The 13,053-nt window shown below is 48.7% G+C and overlaps 1 protein-coding gene across 2 annotated transcripts in view; it reads left to right on the top strand.

Moving 5' to 3' along the window:
• mcf2la (mcf.2 cell line derived transforming sequence-like a) overlaps positions 1 to 13,053 on the top strand; it is a 673,365-nt gene that overhangs the window by 95,914 nt on the left and 564,398 nt on the right. For both annotated transcript variants that reach the window (XM_070894133.1, XM_070894134.1), the window contains exon 3: positions 10,203 to 10,317. In XM_070894133.1, coding sequence (XP_070750234.1) covers positions 10,203 to 10,317 — 115 coding nt within the window. The remainder of the gene's footprint in view (positions 1 to 10,202; positions 10,318 to 13,053) is intronic.

Raw genomic sequence — 13,053 nt, 5'->3', positions numbered from 1 at the left:
TGGCATTGAAACATAGAAACATAGAAACATAGAAAATAGGTGCAGGGGTAGGCCATTCAGCCCTTCGAGCCTGCACCACCATTCAATAAGATCATGGCTGATCATTCACCTCAGTACCCCTTTCCTGCTTTCTCTCCATATCCCATAGAAACATTGACTCGGACTTAGAGTCATGCATACACCAGTGCAACACATGCTCACAACTGAGCAATGCATCAAGGGAGGCTTCATTGAGTCTGTGGTCATGGCCCTCCAAACCGTGGTCCAGGATCCACATAGATTTTGCTGGCCCCTTTCTCAGAAAGATGTTTTTAGTTATAGTGGACGCTTACTCTAAATAGATTGAATGTGCAATCATGTCACCCATCACATCCACTGCCACCATTGAAAGCCTCCGGGCTGTGTTCTCCACCCATGGCTTGCCCGCATCCTTGTCAGTGACAATGGACCGTGTTTCACCAGCTTGGAATTCAATGAGTTTATGACCCGCGATGGCACCAAGCATGTCAGGTCTGCCCTGTTTAAGCCTGAATCCAACGATCAAGCAGAACGTGCAGTCCAAACTATCAAGCAGAGCTTGAAATGTGTGACGGAAGGCTCCTTGCAGACCAGCTTATCTCGGGTTCTGCTCAGCTACCGGATGTGACCCCATTTGCTCACTGAGGTTCCCCCTGCAGAATTGTTAATAAAGAGAGCACTCAAAACCAGGTTCTCCCTAGTCCACCCGCATCTAAATGATAGTGTGGAAACCCGGTGTAACCGGCAAAACATGTACCAGGATCACGCGGCTGTATCGCGTGACATTGATGTTAACGACCCTGTGTTTGTCCTGAATTAAGATCATGGTCCCAAATGGGTTGCTGGCACTGTCTTGGCCAAGGAGGGGAATAGAGTGTTTATAGTCAAACTATTGAATGGACAAACGTGCAGAAAGCATTTGGATCAGACCAAACTGCGGTTCACCGACAACCAGGAACAACCTGAAGAGGACATCACCATCATCGATCCACCAACACACACCCAACCAGCAATTGACCTCGCTGTCAATCAAGAGGACGAACCCACCATTACCAACAGTCCTGTCAAAGCAGCCGCACTGCAGTGCAGCAATAGTCCGACCAACTCACCCATGCCAGAGTTTGAACTCAGACGAATCGTCCCAATGTGTAAATAATTTGTATCAAAGACTTTGGGGGCGGGGGGGGGGGCGGGTCGGGGGGAGTGATGTTTTTTATGTAAACATTGTAACTGGGTAAGACTTGCCACCACAACTGTTGGAGGCCCAAGGGTCACCTGCTCATCTCGTGCAAGGGAGTATAAAAGGTTGTCTGCCATGCTGCTTAAGCACTCTGGAGTTGTATTAAAGAAACTAAGGTCACGTCAGTTTTAGCTCACAGTACTCAGTCTTGTGGAGTTCTTCTATACTTAACACAGTGCCTGGTTCAGTTCACTGTGTAACGACAGTGCCGGGTTCAGTTCACTGTGTAACGACAGTGCCGGGTTCAGTTCACTGTGTAACTACAGTGCCGGGTTCAGTTCACTGTGTAACCACAGTGCCGGGTTCAGTTCACTGTGTAACGACAGTGCCGGGTTCAGTTCACTGTGTAACTACAGTGCTGGGTTCAGTTCAATGTGTAACTACAGTGCTGGGTTCAGTTCACTGTGTAACTGCAGTGCCGGGTTCAGTTCACCGTGTGTAACTACAGTGCCGGGTTCAGTTCACTGTGTAACTACAGTGCCGGGTTCAGTTCACTGTGTAACTACAGTGCCAGATTCAGTTCACCGTGTGTAACTACAGTGCCGGGTTCAGTTCACTGTGTAACTACAGTGCCGGGTTCAGTTCACTGTGTAACTACAGTGCTGGGTTCAGTTCACTGTGTAACTGCAGTGCCGGGTTCAGTTCACCGTGTGTAACTACAGCGCCGGGTTCAGTTCACTGTGTAACCATAGTGCTGGGTTCAGTTCACTGTGTAACTACAGTGCCGCGTTCAGTTCACTGTGTGTAACTACAGTGCCGGGTTCAGTTCCTGTGTGTAACCACAGTGCCGGGTTCAGTTCACTGTGTAACTACAGTGCTGGGTTCAGTTTACTGTGTAACTACAGTGCCGGGTTCAGTTCCTGTGTGTAACTACAGTGCTGGGTTCAGTTCACTGTGTAACTACAGTGCCGGGTTCAGTTCACCGTGTGTAACTACAGTGCTGGGTTCAGTTCACTGTGTAACTACAGTGCCGGGTTCAGTTCACCGTATGTAACTACAGTGCTGGGTGCAGTTCACTGTGTAACTACAGTGCCGGGTTCAGTTCACCGTATGTAACTACAGTGCTGGGTGCAGTTCACTGTGTAACTACAGTGCCGGGTTCAGTTCACTGTGTAACTACAGTGCCGGGTTCAGTTCCTGTGTGTGACTACAGTGCCGCGTTCAGTTCGCCGTGTGTAACTACAGTGCCGGGTTCAGTTCACTGTGTAACCACAGTGCCGGGTTCAGTTCACTGTGTAACTACAGTGCCGGGTTCAGTTCACTGTGTAACTACAATGCCGGGTTCAGTTCACCGTGTGTAACTACATTGCTGGGTTCAGTTCCTGTGTGTAACTACAGTGCCTGGTTCAGTTCACTGTGTAACTACAGTGCCTGGTTCAGTTCACTGTATAACTACAGTGCCAGGTTCAGTTCACCGTGTGTAACTACAGTGCTGGGTTCAGTTCACTGTGGAACTACAGTGCCGGGTTGTGTTCACTGTGTAACTACAGTGCCGGGTTCAGTTCACCGCGTGTAACTACAGTGCCGGGTTCAGTTCACTGTGTAACTACAGTGCCGAGTTCAGTTCACTGTGTAACTACAGTGCCGGGTTCAGTTCCTGTGTGTAACTACAGTGCCGGGTTCAGTTCCTGTGTGTAACTACAGTGCCGGGTTCAGTTCCCTGTGTAACTACAGTGCCAGGTTCAGTTCCCTGTGTGTAACGACAGTGCCGGGTTCAGTTCACCGTGTGTAACTACAGTGCCGGGTTCAGTTCACCGTGTATAACTACAGTGCCGGGTTCAGTTCCTGTGTGTAACTACAGTGCCGGGTTCAGTTCACCGTGTGTAACTACAGTGCCGAGTTCAGTTCACTGTGTAACTACAGTGCCGGGTTCAGTTCCTGTGTGTAACTACAGTGCCGGGTTCAGTTCCTGTGTGTAACTACAGTGCCGGGTTCAGTTCCCTGTGTAACTACAGTGCCAGGTTCAGTTCCCTGTGTGTAACGACAGTGCCGGGTTCAGTTCACCGTGTGTAACTACAGTGCCGGGTTCAGTTCCTGTGTGTAACTACAGTGCCGGGTTCAGTTCACCGTGTGTAACTACAGTGCCAGGTTCAGTTCACCGTGTATAACTACAGTGCCGGGTTCAGTTCCTGTGTGTAACTACAGTGCCGGGTTCAGTTCACCGTGTGTAACTACAGTGCCGGGTTCAGTTCACCGTGTGTAACTACAGTGCCGGATTCAGTTCACTGTGTAACTACAGTGCCGGGTTCAGTTCACTGCGTAACTACAGTGCCGGGTTGAGTTCCTGTGTGTAACTACAGTGCCGGGTTCAGTTCACTGTGTAACTACAGTGCCGGGTTCAGTTCACTGTGTAACTACAGTGCCGGGTTCAGTTCACTGTGTAACTACAGTGCCAGGTTCAGTTCACCGTGTGTAACTACAGTGCCGGGTTCAGTTCACCGTGTATAACTACAGTGCCGGGTTCAGTTCCTGTGTGTAACTACAGTGCCGGGTTCAGTTCACCGTGTGTAACTACAGTGCCGGGTTCAGTTCCTGTGTGTAACTACAGTGCCGGGTTCAGTTCCTGTGTGTAACTACAGTGCCGGGTTCAGTTCCCTGTGTAACTACAGTGCCAGGTTCAGTTCCCTGTGTGTAACGACAGTGCCGGGTTCAGTTCACCGTGTGTAACTACAGTGCCGGGTTCAGTTCACCGTGTATAACTACAGTGCCGGGTTCAGTTCCTGTGTGTAACTACAGTGCCGGGTTCAGTTCACCGTGTGTAACTACAGTGCCGAGTTCAGTTCACTGTGTAACTACAGTGCCGGGTTCAGTTCCTGTGTGTAACTACAGTGCCGGGTTCAGTTCCTGTGTGTAACTACAGTGCCGGGTTCAGTTCCCTGTGTAACTACAGTGCCAGGTTCAGTTCCCTGTGTGTAACGACAGTGCCGGGTTCAGTTCACCGTGTGTAACTACAGTGCCGGGTTCAGTTCCTGTGTGTAACTACAGTGCCGGGTTCAGTTCACCGTGTGTAACTACAGTGCCAGGTTCAGTTCACCGTGTATAACTACAGTGCCGGGTTCAGTTCCTGTGTGTAACTACAGTGCCGGGTTCAGTTCACCGTGTGTAACTACAGTGCCGGGTTCAGTTCACCGTGTGTAACTACAGTGCCGGATTCAGTTCACTGTGTAACTACAGTGCCGGGTTCAGTTCACTGCGTAACTACAGTGCCGGGTTCAGTTCCTGTGTGTAACTACAGTGCCGGGTTCAGTTCACTGTGTAACTACAGTGCCGGGTTCAGTTCACTGTGTAACTACAGTGCCGGGTTCAGTTCACTGTGTAACTACAGTACCGGGTTCAGTTCACCGTGTGTAACTACAGTGCCGGGTTCAGTTCACCGTGTGTAACTACAGTGCCGGGTTCAGTTCACTGTGTAACTACAGTGCCGGGTTCAGTTCACTGTGTAACTACAGTGCCGGGTTCAGTTCACTGTGTAACTACAGTGCCGGGTTCAGTTCACTGTATAACTACTGTGCCGGGTTCAGTTCACCGTGTGTACTACAGTGCCGGGTTCAGTTCACTGTGTAACTACAGTGCCGGGTTCAGTTCACTGTGTAACTACAGTGCCGGGTTCAGTTCACTGTGTAACTACAGTGCCGGGTTCAGTTCACCGTGTAACTACAGTGCCGGGTTCAGTTCATAGTGTAATTACAGTGCCGGGTTCAGTTCACCGTATAACGGCAGTGTTCTGGTCTGTATTATTAAAGCTGTCTGCCCTTGATTTATTCTTTTGGCCTGTTGGTAACCATACTGATACGTCCTTACTACACAGTATAAATGCACACGAGGCCCATGCTTGAGAGAAGGTCAGTCTGTGACCTGTCCTTTATTCCTTAGCACTCAAGTGATGAAGGTGGTGGAGCTTCCCCTTTTATACCTGAAGGTCCAGGTTAGGAGTGTCTCCCACCTAGTGGTCAGTGTTCTCACGGTGTACAACTTAGGTCAGTTTATACATGGGTTACAATGCTGGTTGAATACATGACATCACCTCCCCCCCCAAAGTCTTATTGGGATCACAGGTTGAGTCTCTCTGGTGGTTTACGCTCCCTTGTAGAGCGCCTGAGTTGGGGCTCCGGTTGTTGGGCGCTGGTCTGAGTGTCTGCTGTTTGCGGTGCCTCAGACCTGTCCGGACTGCCCACAGTGACTGGGCTCTTCTCCCTTTGGTTCCGGTGTTCAGTCACCTGTGGTGGAGTGAACTCTATATCGTGTTCTTCCTCTGCTTCTTCTATGGGGTAGCTGAACCTCCTTTTTGTTTGATCCACATGTTTGCGGCAGATTTGTCCATTGGTAAGTTTAACTACCAGAATCCTATTTCCCTCTTTGGCAACCACAGTGCCTGCAAGCCATTTGGGACCGGCAGCGTAGTTGAGGACAAAAACAAGATCATTTACATCAATACCTCGCGCCCTCGCATTCCTGTCATGGTAGTGATATTGTGACTGGCGCCTGCTCTCGACAATTTCTTTCATGGTGGGATGTATAAGGGATAATCGGGTTTTGAGCGTCCTTTTCATTAGTAGCTCTGCGGGTGGAACCCCTGTGAGCGAGTGTGGTCGGGATCTATAGGCCAACAGGAGGCGTGATAAGCGGGTTTGTAGGGAACCCCCTTGGAATCTGAGCATCCCCTGTTTGATTATCTGCACTGCTCGTTCTGCCTGGCTTTTTGAGGCCGGCTTGAACGGTGCCATTCTGACATGGTTAATTCCATTGCCTGCCATGAAGTCCTGGAATTCAGTGCTTGTGAAGCACGGGCCATTGTCGCTGACCAAGATGTCCAGTAGACCGTGGGCGGCGAACATTGCCCGTAGACTTTCTATCGTGGCAGAGGATGTGCTTGAATTTAAAATGTCACACTCGATCCATTTGGAGTAGGCATCTACGACAACCAAAAACATTTTCCCCATGAAAGGACCTGCGTAGTCCACATGGATGCGTGACCAAGGCTTGGCGGGCCATGGCCAGGGGCTAAGGGGGGCTTCCCTGGGTGCATGGCCCAGCTGGGCACACATGTTGCACCTCCGAACACAAAGTTCCAGATCTGCATCTATCCCTGGCCACCAAACGTGTGACCTGGCAATTGCCTTCATCGTGACAATGCCCGGGTGTCCATTGTGGAGTTCTCTGATGAACACCTCTCTGCCCATCTGGGGCATAACTACGCGGTTTCCCCACAGTAGGCAATCGGCCTGAGTCAAGAGTTCATCCTTGCGCCTGTGAAATGGTTTAAATTTCTCAGGGCATGCCCTGTACGTGGCTGCCCAGTCCCCATTCAGGACACATTTCTTGACTAGAGACAATAGCGGGTCTCTATTTGTCCAGACTTTAATCTGACGGGCTGTCACGGGTGAGCCTTCGCTTCCGAAAGCTTCAACAGCCATGACCATCTCAGCACCATGCTCGGTAGCCCCCTCAGTGGTGACTAGTGGGAGTCTCCTGAATGCATCGGCGCAGTTTTCGGTGCCCGGTCTGTGCCGAATTGTGTAGTCATAGACAGCTAACGTGAGTGCCCACCTCTGTATACGGGCCGATGCGTTTGCATTTATGGCCTTGTTGTCGGCCAAAAGGGACGTTAGGGGTTTGTGATCTGTCTCCAGCTCAAATTTCCTGCCAAACAGGTACTGGTGCATTTTCTTTACCGCATATACACATGCGAGCGCCTCCTTTTCTACCATCCCGTAGCCCCTTTCTGCCTGGGACAGACTCATGGTGGCATAAGCTACCGGCTGTAACTGACCCTTGGCATTGACATGCTGCAACACACACCCGACACCATAGGACGACGCATCGCACGTTAACACAAGTTTCTTACATGGGTCATATAGCGTTAACAGATTGTTGGAACATAACAAATTGCGTGCTCCATTAAAAGCCCTTTCCTGGCTGTCCCCCCAGACCCATTCGCGGCATTTGCGTAGGAGCACGTGTAGCGGCTCTAGCAGCGTGCTCAATTTGGGAAGCAAGTTACCAAAATAGTTCAGGAGCCCCAGGAACGAATGCAGCTCCGTCGTGTTATGGGGTCTGGGTGCTCTCTGGATCGCTTCCGTCTTGGATGCAGTAGGGCTGATCCCGTCTGCTGCTACCCTCATCCCCAGGAATTCTACCTCTGGAGCTAGGAAGACGCACTTCGCCTTTTTCAGTCGCAGACCTACCCGGTCCAGTCTGCGTAGTACCTCCTCCAGGTTGTGGAGGTGTTCTTCAGTATTGTAACCCGTAATGAGGATGTCGTCCTGAAAAACCACCGTCCCTGGAATCGACTTGAGGAGGCTTTCCATATTTCGTTGGAAGATCGCGGCGGCCGAGCGAATCTCGAACGGACATCTGTTGTACTCAAACAACCCCTTGTGTGTCGTGATGGTGGTCAGCTTCTTCGACTCACTTGCCGGCTCCTGGGTCATGTAAGCTGAGGTCAGGTCCAATTTTGAAAAAAGTTTGCCACCGGATAGCGTCGCAAAGAGGTCCTCCGCTCTCGGTAGCGGGTACTGGTCTTGGAGTGACACCTGAATGATGGTGGCCTTGTAATCGCCACATATCCTGACCGACCCATCCACCTTGAGCACCGGCACAATCGGGCTCGCCCAGTCACTGAATTCGACTGGCGAGATGATGCCTTCCCTCAACAGGCGGTCCAATTCGCCTTCTATCTTTTCCCGCATCACGTACGGCACCGCTCTGGCCTTGTGGTGTCCTGGTCTGGCATCCGGGTTTATGTGAATCACTACCTTGGCCTCCATGAAAGTGCCAATGCCGGGTTGAAATAATGAGTCAAATTTGTCCAGGACCTGTGAGCATGATACTCGCTCCACAGAGGAAATTGCATTGACATCGCCCCATTTCCAGTTCATGACAGCAAGCCAACTCCTCCCCAGTAGTGCGGGACCATCCCCTGAGATAATCCAGAGTGGCATCCTGTTCTCCGAATCTTTGTGGGTCATGACTACCGTGGCGCTGCCTAGCACTGGAATGATCTGCTTTGTGTAAGTCCGTAGCTGTGCGTCAATCGGCGATAATTTTGGCCTCCTAGCCTTGGATGCCCACAACTTTTTGAACTGTTTGATACCCATCAGGGACTGGCTGGCACCCGTGTCTAACTCCATTGATACTGGGATGCCATTGAGGAGCACTTTCATCATTATCGGTGGCGTCCTAGTGTATGAACTATATACGTGCTCCACATGAACTCGCTGAACTTCAGCTTCCAGCGATTTCCCCCAGTGTCCATTTCTGCAATTTCTGCAGGTATTTTGCTCATCTCTGCAAACTCCGGCTGAATGTATGCCTCCACGCCTCCAGCATGAGTTGCGGTTTGAAACAAATGGTCCCTTGCCAGTCGATCGTCCCTGACTGCCCCTGTTATTGTCCTTGAGTGCACCATTAACAGGTGTTGATGGCCCCATTACTGGCCGCATTGTCCCTTGCAATGGCGTGAATCGCTGTTCAGCTTGCCATTGTCTCTGTCGAACTCCCCCTATGGGTTCGACTACATGTTGGGGCATGCCTGACTGCCCTTGTCTGCCTGGAGAACTGTGTGCTGCTTTAACAATGTTGAATCTCTGTCCCAACCATTCCTTAACACAGTACCTCTCGTCTGTTCTGCTCGTGGCCATGCTCGCGTGGTTTAAATCCCAGTTTCTTGTCGCCATTGATACGTCCTTACTATACAGTATAAATGCACACGAGGCCCATGCTTGAGAGAAGGTCAGTCTGTGACCTGTCCTTTATTCCTTAGCACTCAAGTGATGAAGGTGGGTGGAGCTTCCCCTTTTATACCAGAAGGTCCAGGTTAGGAGTGTCTCCCACCTAGTGGTCAGTGTTCTCACGGTGTAAAACTTAGGTCAGTTTATACATGGGTTACAATGCTGGTTGAATACATGACACATACAGATGCTGTGGGTACTCTCCCTGATACTGTAACAGAGCCGTGACTACTTGCTGTGAAATGCTGTGCGTATTACAGCTTGCAAAGCCAGAATGAGGCAGTATCAGGTCCACCTGAGTGTGCAATTTTCAATGGCCTGTAAGCATTCAGAACCCCCCCCCCCCACCCCCACCCCCAGACTGTCCTTTCATATGCTCGCAGGATTTGTTCACTACACTGTTCCCAGTTCAGAAAAGAAACCTTTTGGACAGGGTCGAAGAAATGCATGGCTGCTTTATCGATTTCAATTGCACAGTAGTCTCAGCAGCATGTAACTGAGAGGAAGTGCCATTACAGTGAGACCATGCATCAGAACATTAGGCCTGCAAAGCTCAGAACTTTCAAGCGTCCCAGCTGGCTCACAGGGCTTTGGTGCAGGAGCTGATGACTCAGCATTGTTGATGTAGAATGCACGCTGGGCAGCTTTAATGCTGCTGTGTATTGTCTTAATATCTCAGTTCATAAAAGTGACTTGATGTATCCACGATTAGTTTCCCAATGAAGGGAGCTGCAGGCTATAAAGTTGGATAGATGCCTGTACAACTACATTTTATTGTCATCTTTAAAATATGTCACCCTTTCAGTAGAACGTATGGGAATTCTACCAGTTAAGAGAAAGACTTGCAGTTAGATAGTGCCATTTCTTGACCTCAGGATGTCCCAAAGCATGTTACAGTCATTGAAGTACTGTTGAGGTGTAGTCGATGCTATGTAGAATTGGTGCACAGCAAGATCCCACAACAGGAATGAGAAAATGACCAGATATTTCACTTGTGATTGGTTGAGAGATAAATATTGGCCAGGACATCAGGGAGAGCAATACTGTCCTTCTTCAAAATAGTGCCATGGTTCTTTAACATTCACCTGAGAGGGCAGATTTGAATGATCTATTTTGGCAAAAAAATCTTTTTCATTTTTTTGGACCATTTCATTTAATTGCCTTGAGGCTGTGTAATGACAATGATTTATTCATGTTTTTCTTCTTGGTTTCAGGTGGTCGAGGAGAAGATGGTTGTCCAATTATAACCTTTCCCGAATATCCTGATTTTACTGACATCCCTGAAGAGGAGTTACAGAATGTTGTAACCTATCTGACCAGTATTCCCAGGTGAGACTCAACTAGTGTCCCAGAGCTGAGGCAGAATTAACAATGCGACATATCTTGCTGGAGCAAGGCATCTCGCCATGTACGTCCTTAGAGAGACTTTTCCCGTCACCCTTTAGCTCCAAATCTTTTTGCACCGTAACATGCTGGAAGTGCCAGCTGATAATGGTGCTGTGCGGGCAATGGGCATCTGGGACCTCAGTGAACGATGAGACCAACTATCTCTCTCCTTAACCAGAGAGATTTAAGGTTTGAGAAAAAAAGAGGAACGACTGAGAAAGAAATCGAGTAAATTAGAGTCAAATCGGGCACAAAAAGATAAATAAATTGACGGAAAGAAAGATGGGAATAAGAGAGAGAGCAAAAAGGCAAAGGAAAAGTGAGAGAAAAACGGAAAATTTTCAAATCTCCAACAACAATTTACTACCTGCAGGAATGAGACTCCATAGTTTAATTTGTTCCCTTTACATGCCAGAGAGGTTGATTGGCATTGCATTAACAATTATCACATTGTTAAAAGGGTATTTGCGCTATTAATTATGACCGCTAACTTTCTGTGGCGAGTTCCATGTGCAATTAATGTGAAAATCTAGCAAGTTCTTAAAAATAGCAGTGGGTTGAGGGCGAGATGCCATTTGTATAGGACTAATGGTGGAGCGGCGTAATTCAACCAGCAAGTTTTGGAGATTTGCACTGCACGCCGTATCTCTTAATTTCCTGAATCTGCTGGCCTTTTTACGCATTAGTAACAGTATGCGTCGTTAACATACTGTTATTTCCCCAGCAAGATCCCGCCATTAGAAGTTACAACATGGAAACAAGCCAACAAGCCATTCAGCCCAACCAGTCCCTGTCAGCGTCCACGTGAGAATCACTGCTGTGCAGTTTTGATCCGTAACTTTTAAATATTCTTTAAATGTCACATTTTTTTACATTTTAAACATGTAGGTTATCTATAATAATAATAGTCAGTTTTTGTCTGTCCTGGGGTGGGGGTGGGGCCATGGGTTGGGAGCACGTGGTCCGGACTGAGTGGCAGTTGCGCCGACCAATGGGCGATCAGGGTCCGCCTGACCTTGCAACCAATCAGGGCGAGGAGCGATGGTGTGAATTTTTTAAGTTTGATTGATGCTGGATCTGCTCCAATGAGGAGGCGGCAGTGGATGCGACGGAGCCAATGGGCACGGGGGAGGCGGGACCTCCCCAGGCATTGCTGCGGAGCTGAGAGAAACAGGAGTGGCGGGTGAGAGAAAGAGAGAGAAAGAAAATCTTACATTTATATAGCGCCTTTGACGACCACTGAATGTCCCGAAGCACTTTACAGCCAATGAAGTATTTTTGGAGTTTAGTCACTGTTGTAATGGAGGGGGAGAGAGGGAGAGAGTGGGTGGGAGGGGAAGGGAGTGAGGGAGGGAGAGAGAGGGAGGAGTGAGGGAGGGAGAGAGAGGGAGGGAGTGAGGGAGGGGAGGGAGGGAGTGATGGAGGGAGAGTGGTGGAGGGGAGGAGAGAGAGGGGTTGGGAGGGAGATGGAGGGAGTGAGAGAGCGGGAGGGAGGAATCAGCGTTGATTCTGTAGATGAAGAAGATGATAACAGAGTAAGCAAGTACTGTTGCAATAAAGATGGTAATTTGACCGCACAAGTTTTTGCGGGTCTCTGCTAGTTTTGTAATAATTTTAAGAGTTTAGAACTGAACTAGACTTTCGTTGTGTTGCTATAATCCAGCTGGTACCCTCGTGTATTAAAATGGCACTGGAATCGTAACCCAGAGTTCTGAGGGCAAATCCTACCATGACAAGTTACAACATTTAATTAAATAAATCTGGTCATTCGTGGACTGGCACCAGGAATGACATTGAAAGCTGCCAGATTGTTGTAAAAACCCAGCTGGTTCACTGATGTCCTTCAGGGAAGGGAACCTGCCACCCCTACCCGATCTGGCCCACATGTGCGATGGACTTTTGCTGCCCCATGAAGCAGCCCAGCAAGCCACACAGTTGTGCAAACATTCTCAGGGGATTAGGGATGGATAATAAATGTGACCCCAGCATCCCCCGCATTTAGATTAAAATAAAAGCACTGTGGTGAAAACTTTTATACTTAACAACTAATGAATTATTAATCTTAAAAATAGGAAAAACAAAGTGATATTTGGATTTTCAACGATCAGTCACGTCAGATGTTATCTCAACAGTCAGTGTCTCACATCCAACCCCTCACCACCCCACTTCACAGAGACACTGCCACTTTGCAAAGACTCTCTATCACTCCAAATCCAATTCACGCAAACTCTGTCATCCGTCCAACTCCCTCCATTTCTTCTATTTCCCTCTCCTTTAGCACTAGTTTCATACGAACAGGAGTTGGCTATTTAGCTCTTCAAGCCTATTCTGCCATTCAATTAGATTATGGCTGATCTGTACCTTAACTCCATCTACCCGCCTTGGTTCCATAACCTTTAATACCCTTGCACAACAAAAATCTATCAATCTCTGTTTTGAAATTTTCAATTGATGCCTTGCCTCAACAACTTTTTAGGGGAGAGAATTCCAGATTTCCACTACCCTTTGTGTGAAGAAGTGCTTCCTGACATTACTCCAGAACGGCCTAGCTCTCTTTTTAAGGTGATGCCCCCTTGTTTTGGATGCCCAACCAGAGGAAATAGTTTCTCTATAATCTCTTTTAACCATCTTAAACACTTCAATATCATCCCTTAATCTTCTAAACTCAACCCCTCTTTC

This window comes from Pristiophorus japonicus, chromosome 11, assembly GCF_044704955.1.
Source record: "Pristiophorus japonicus isolate sPriJap1 chromosome 11, sPriJap1.hap1, whole genome shotgun sequence".
Lineage (NCBI taxonomy): Eukaryota > Metazoa > Chordata > Chondrichthyes > Pristiophoridae > Pristiophorus > Pristiophorus japonicus.
Note: the sequence above shows the minus strand (reverse complement) of the source record. Positions and strands in the feature narration are given on the sequence as shown.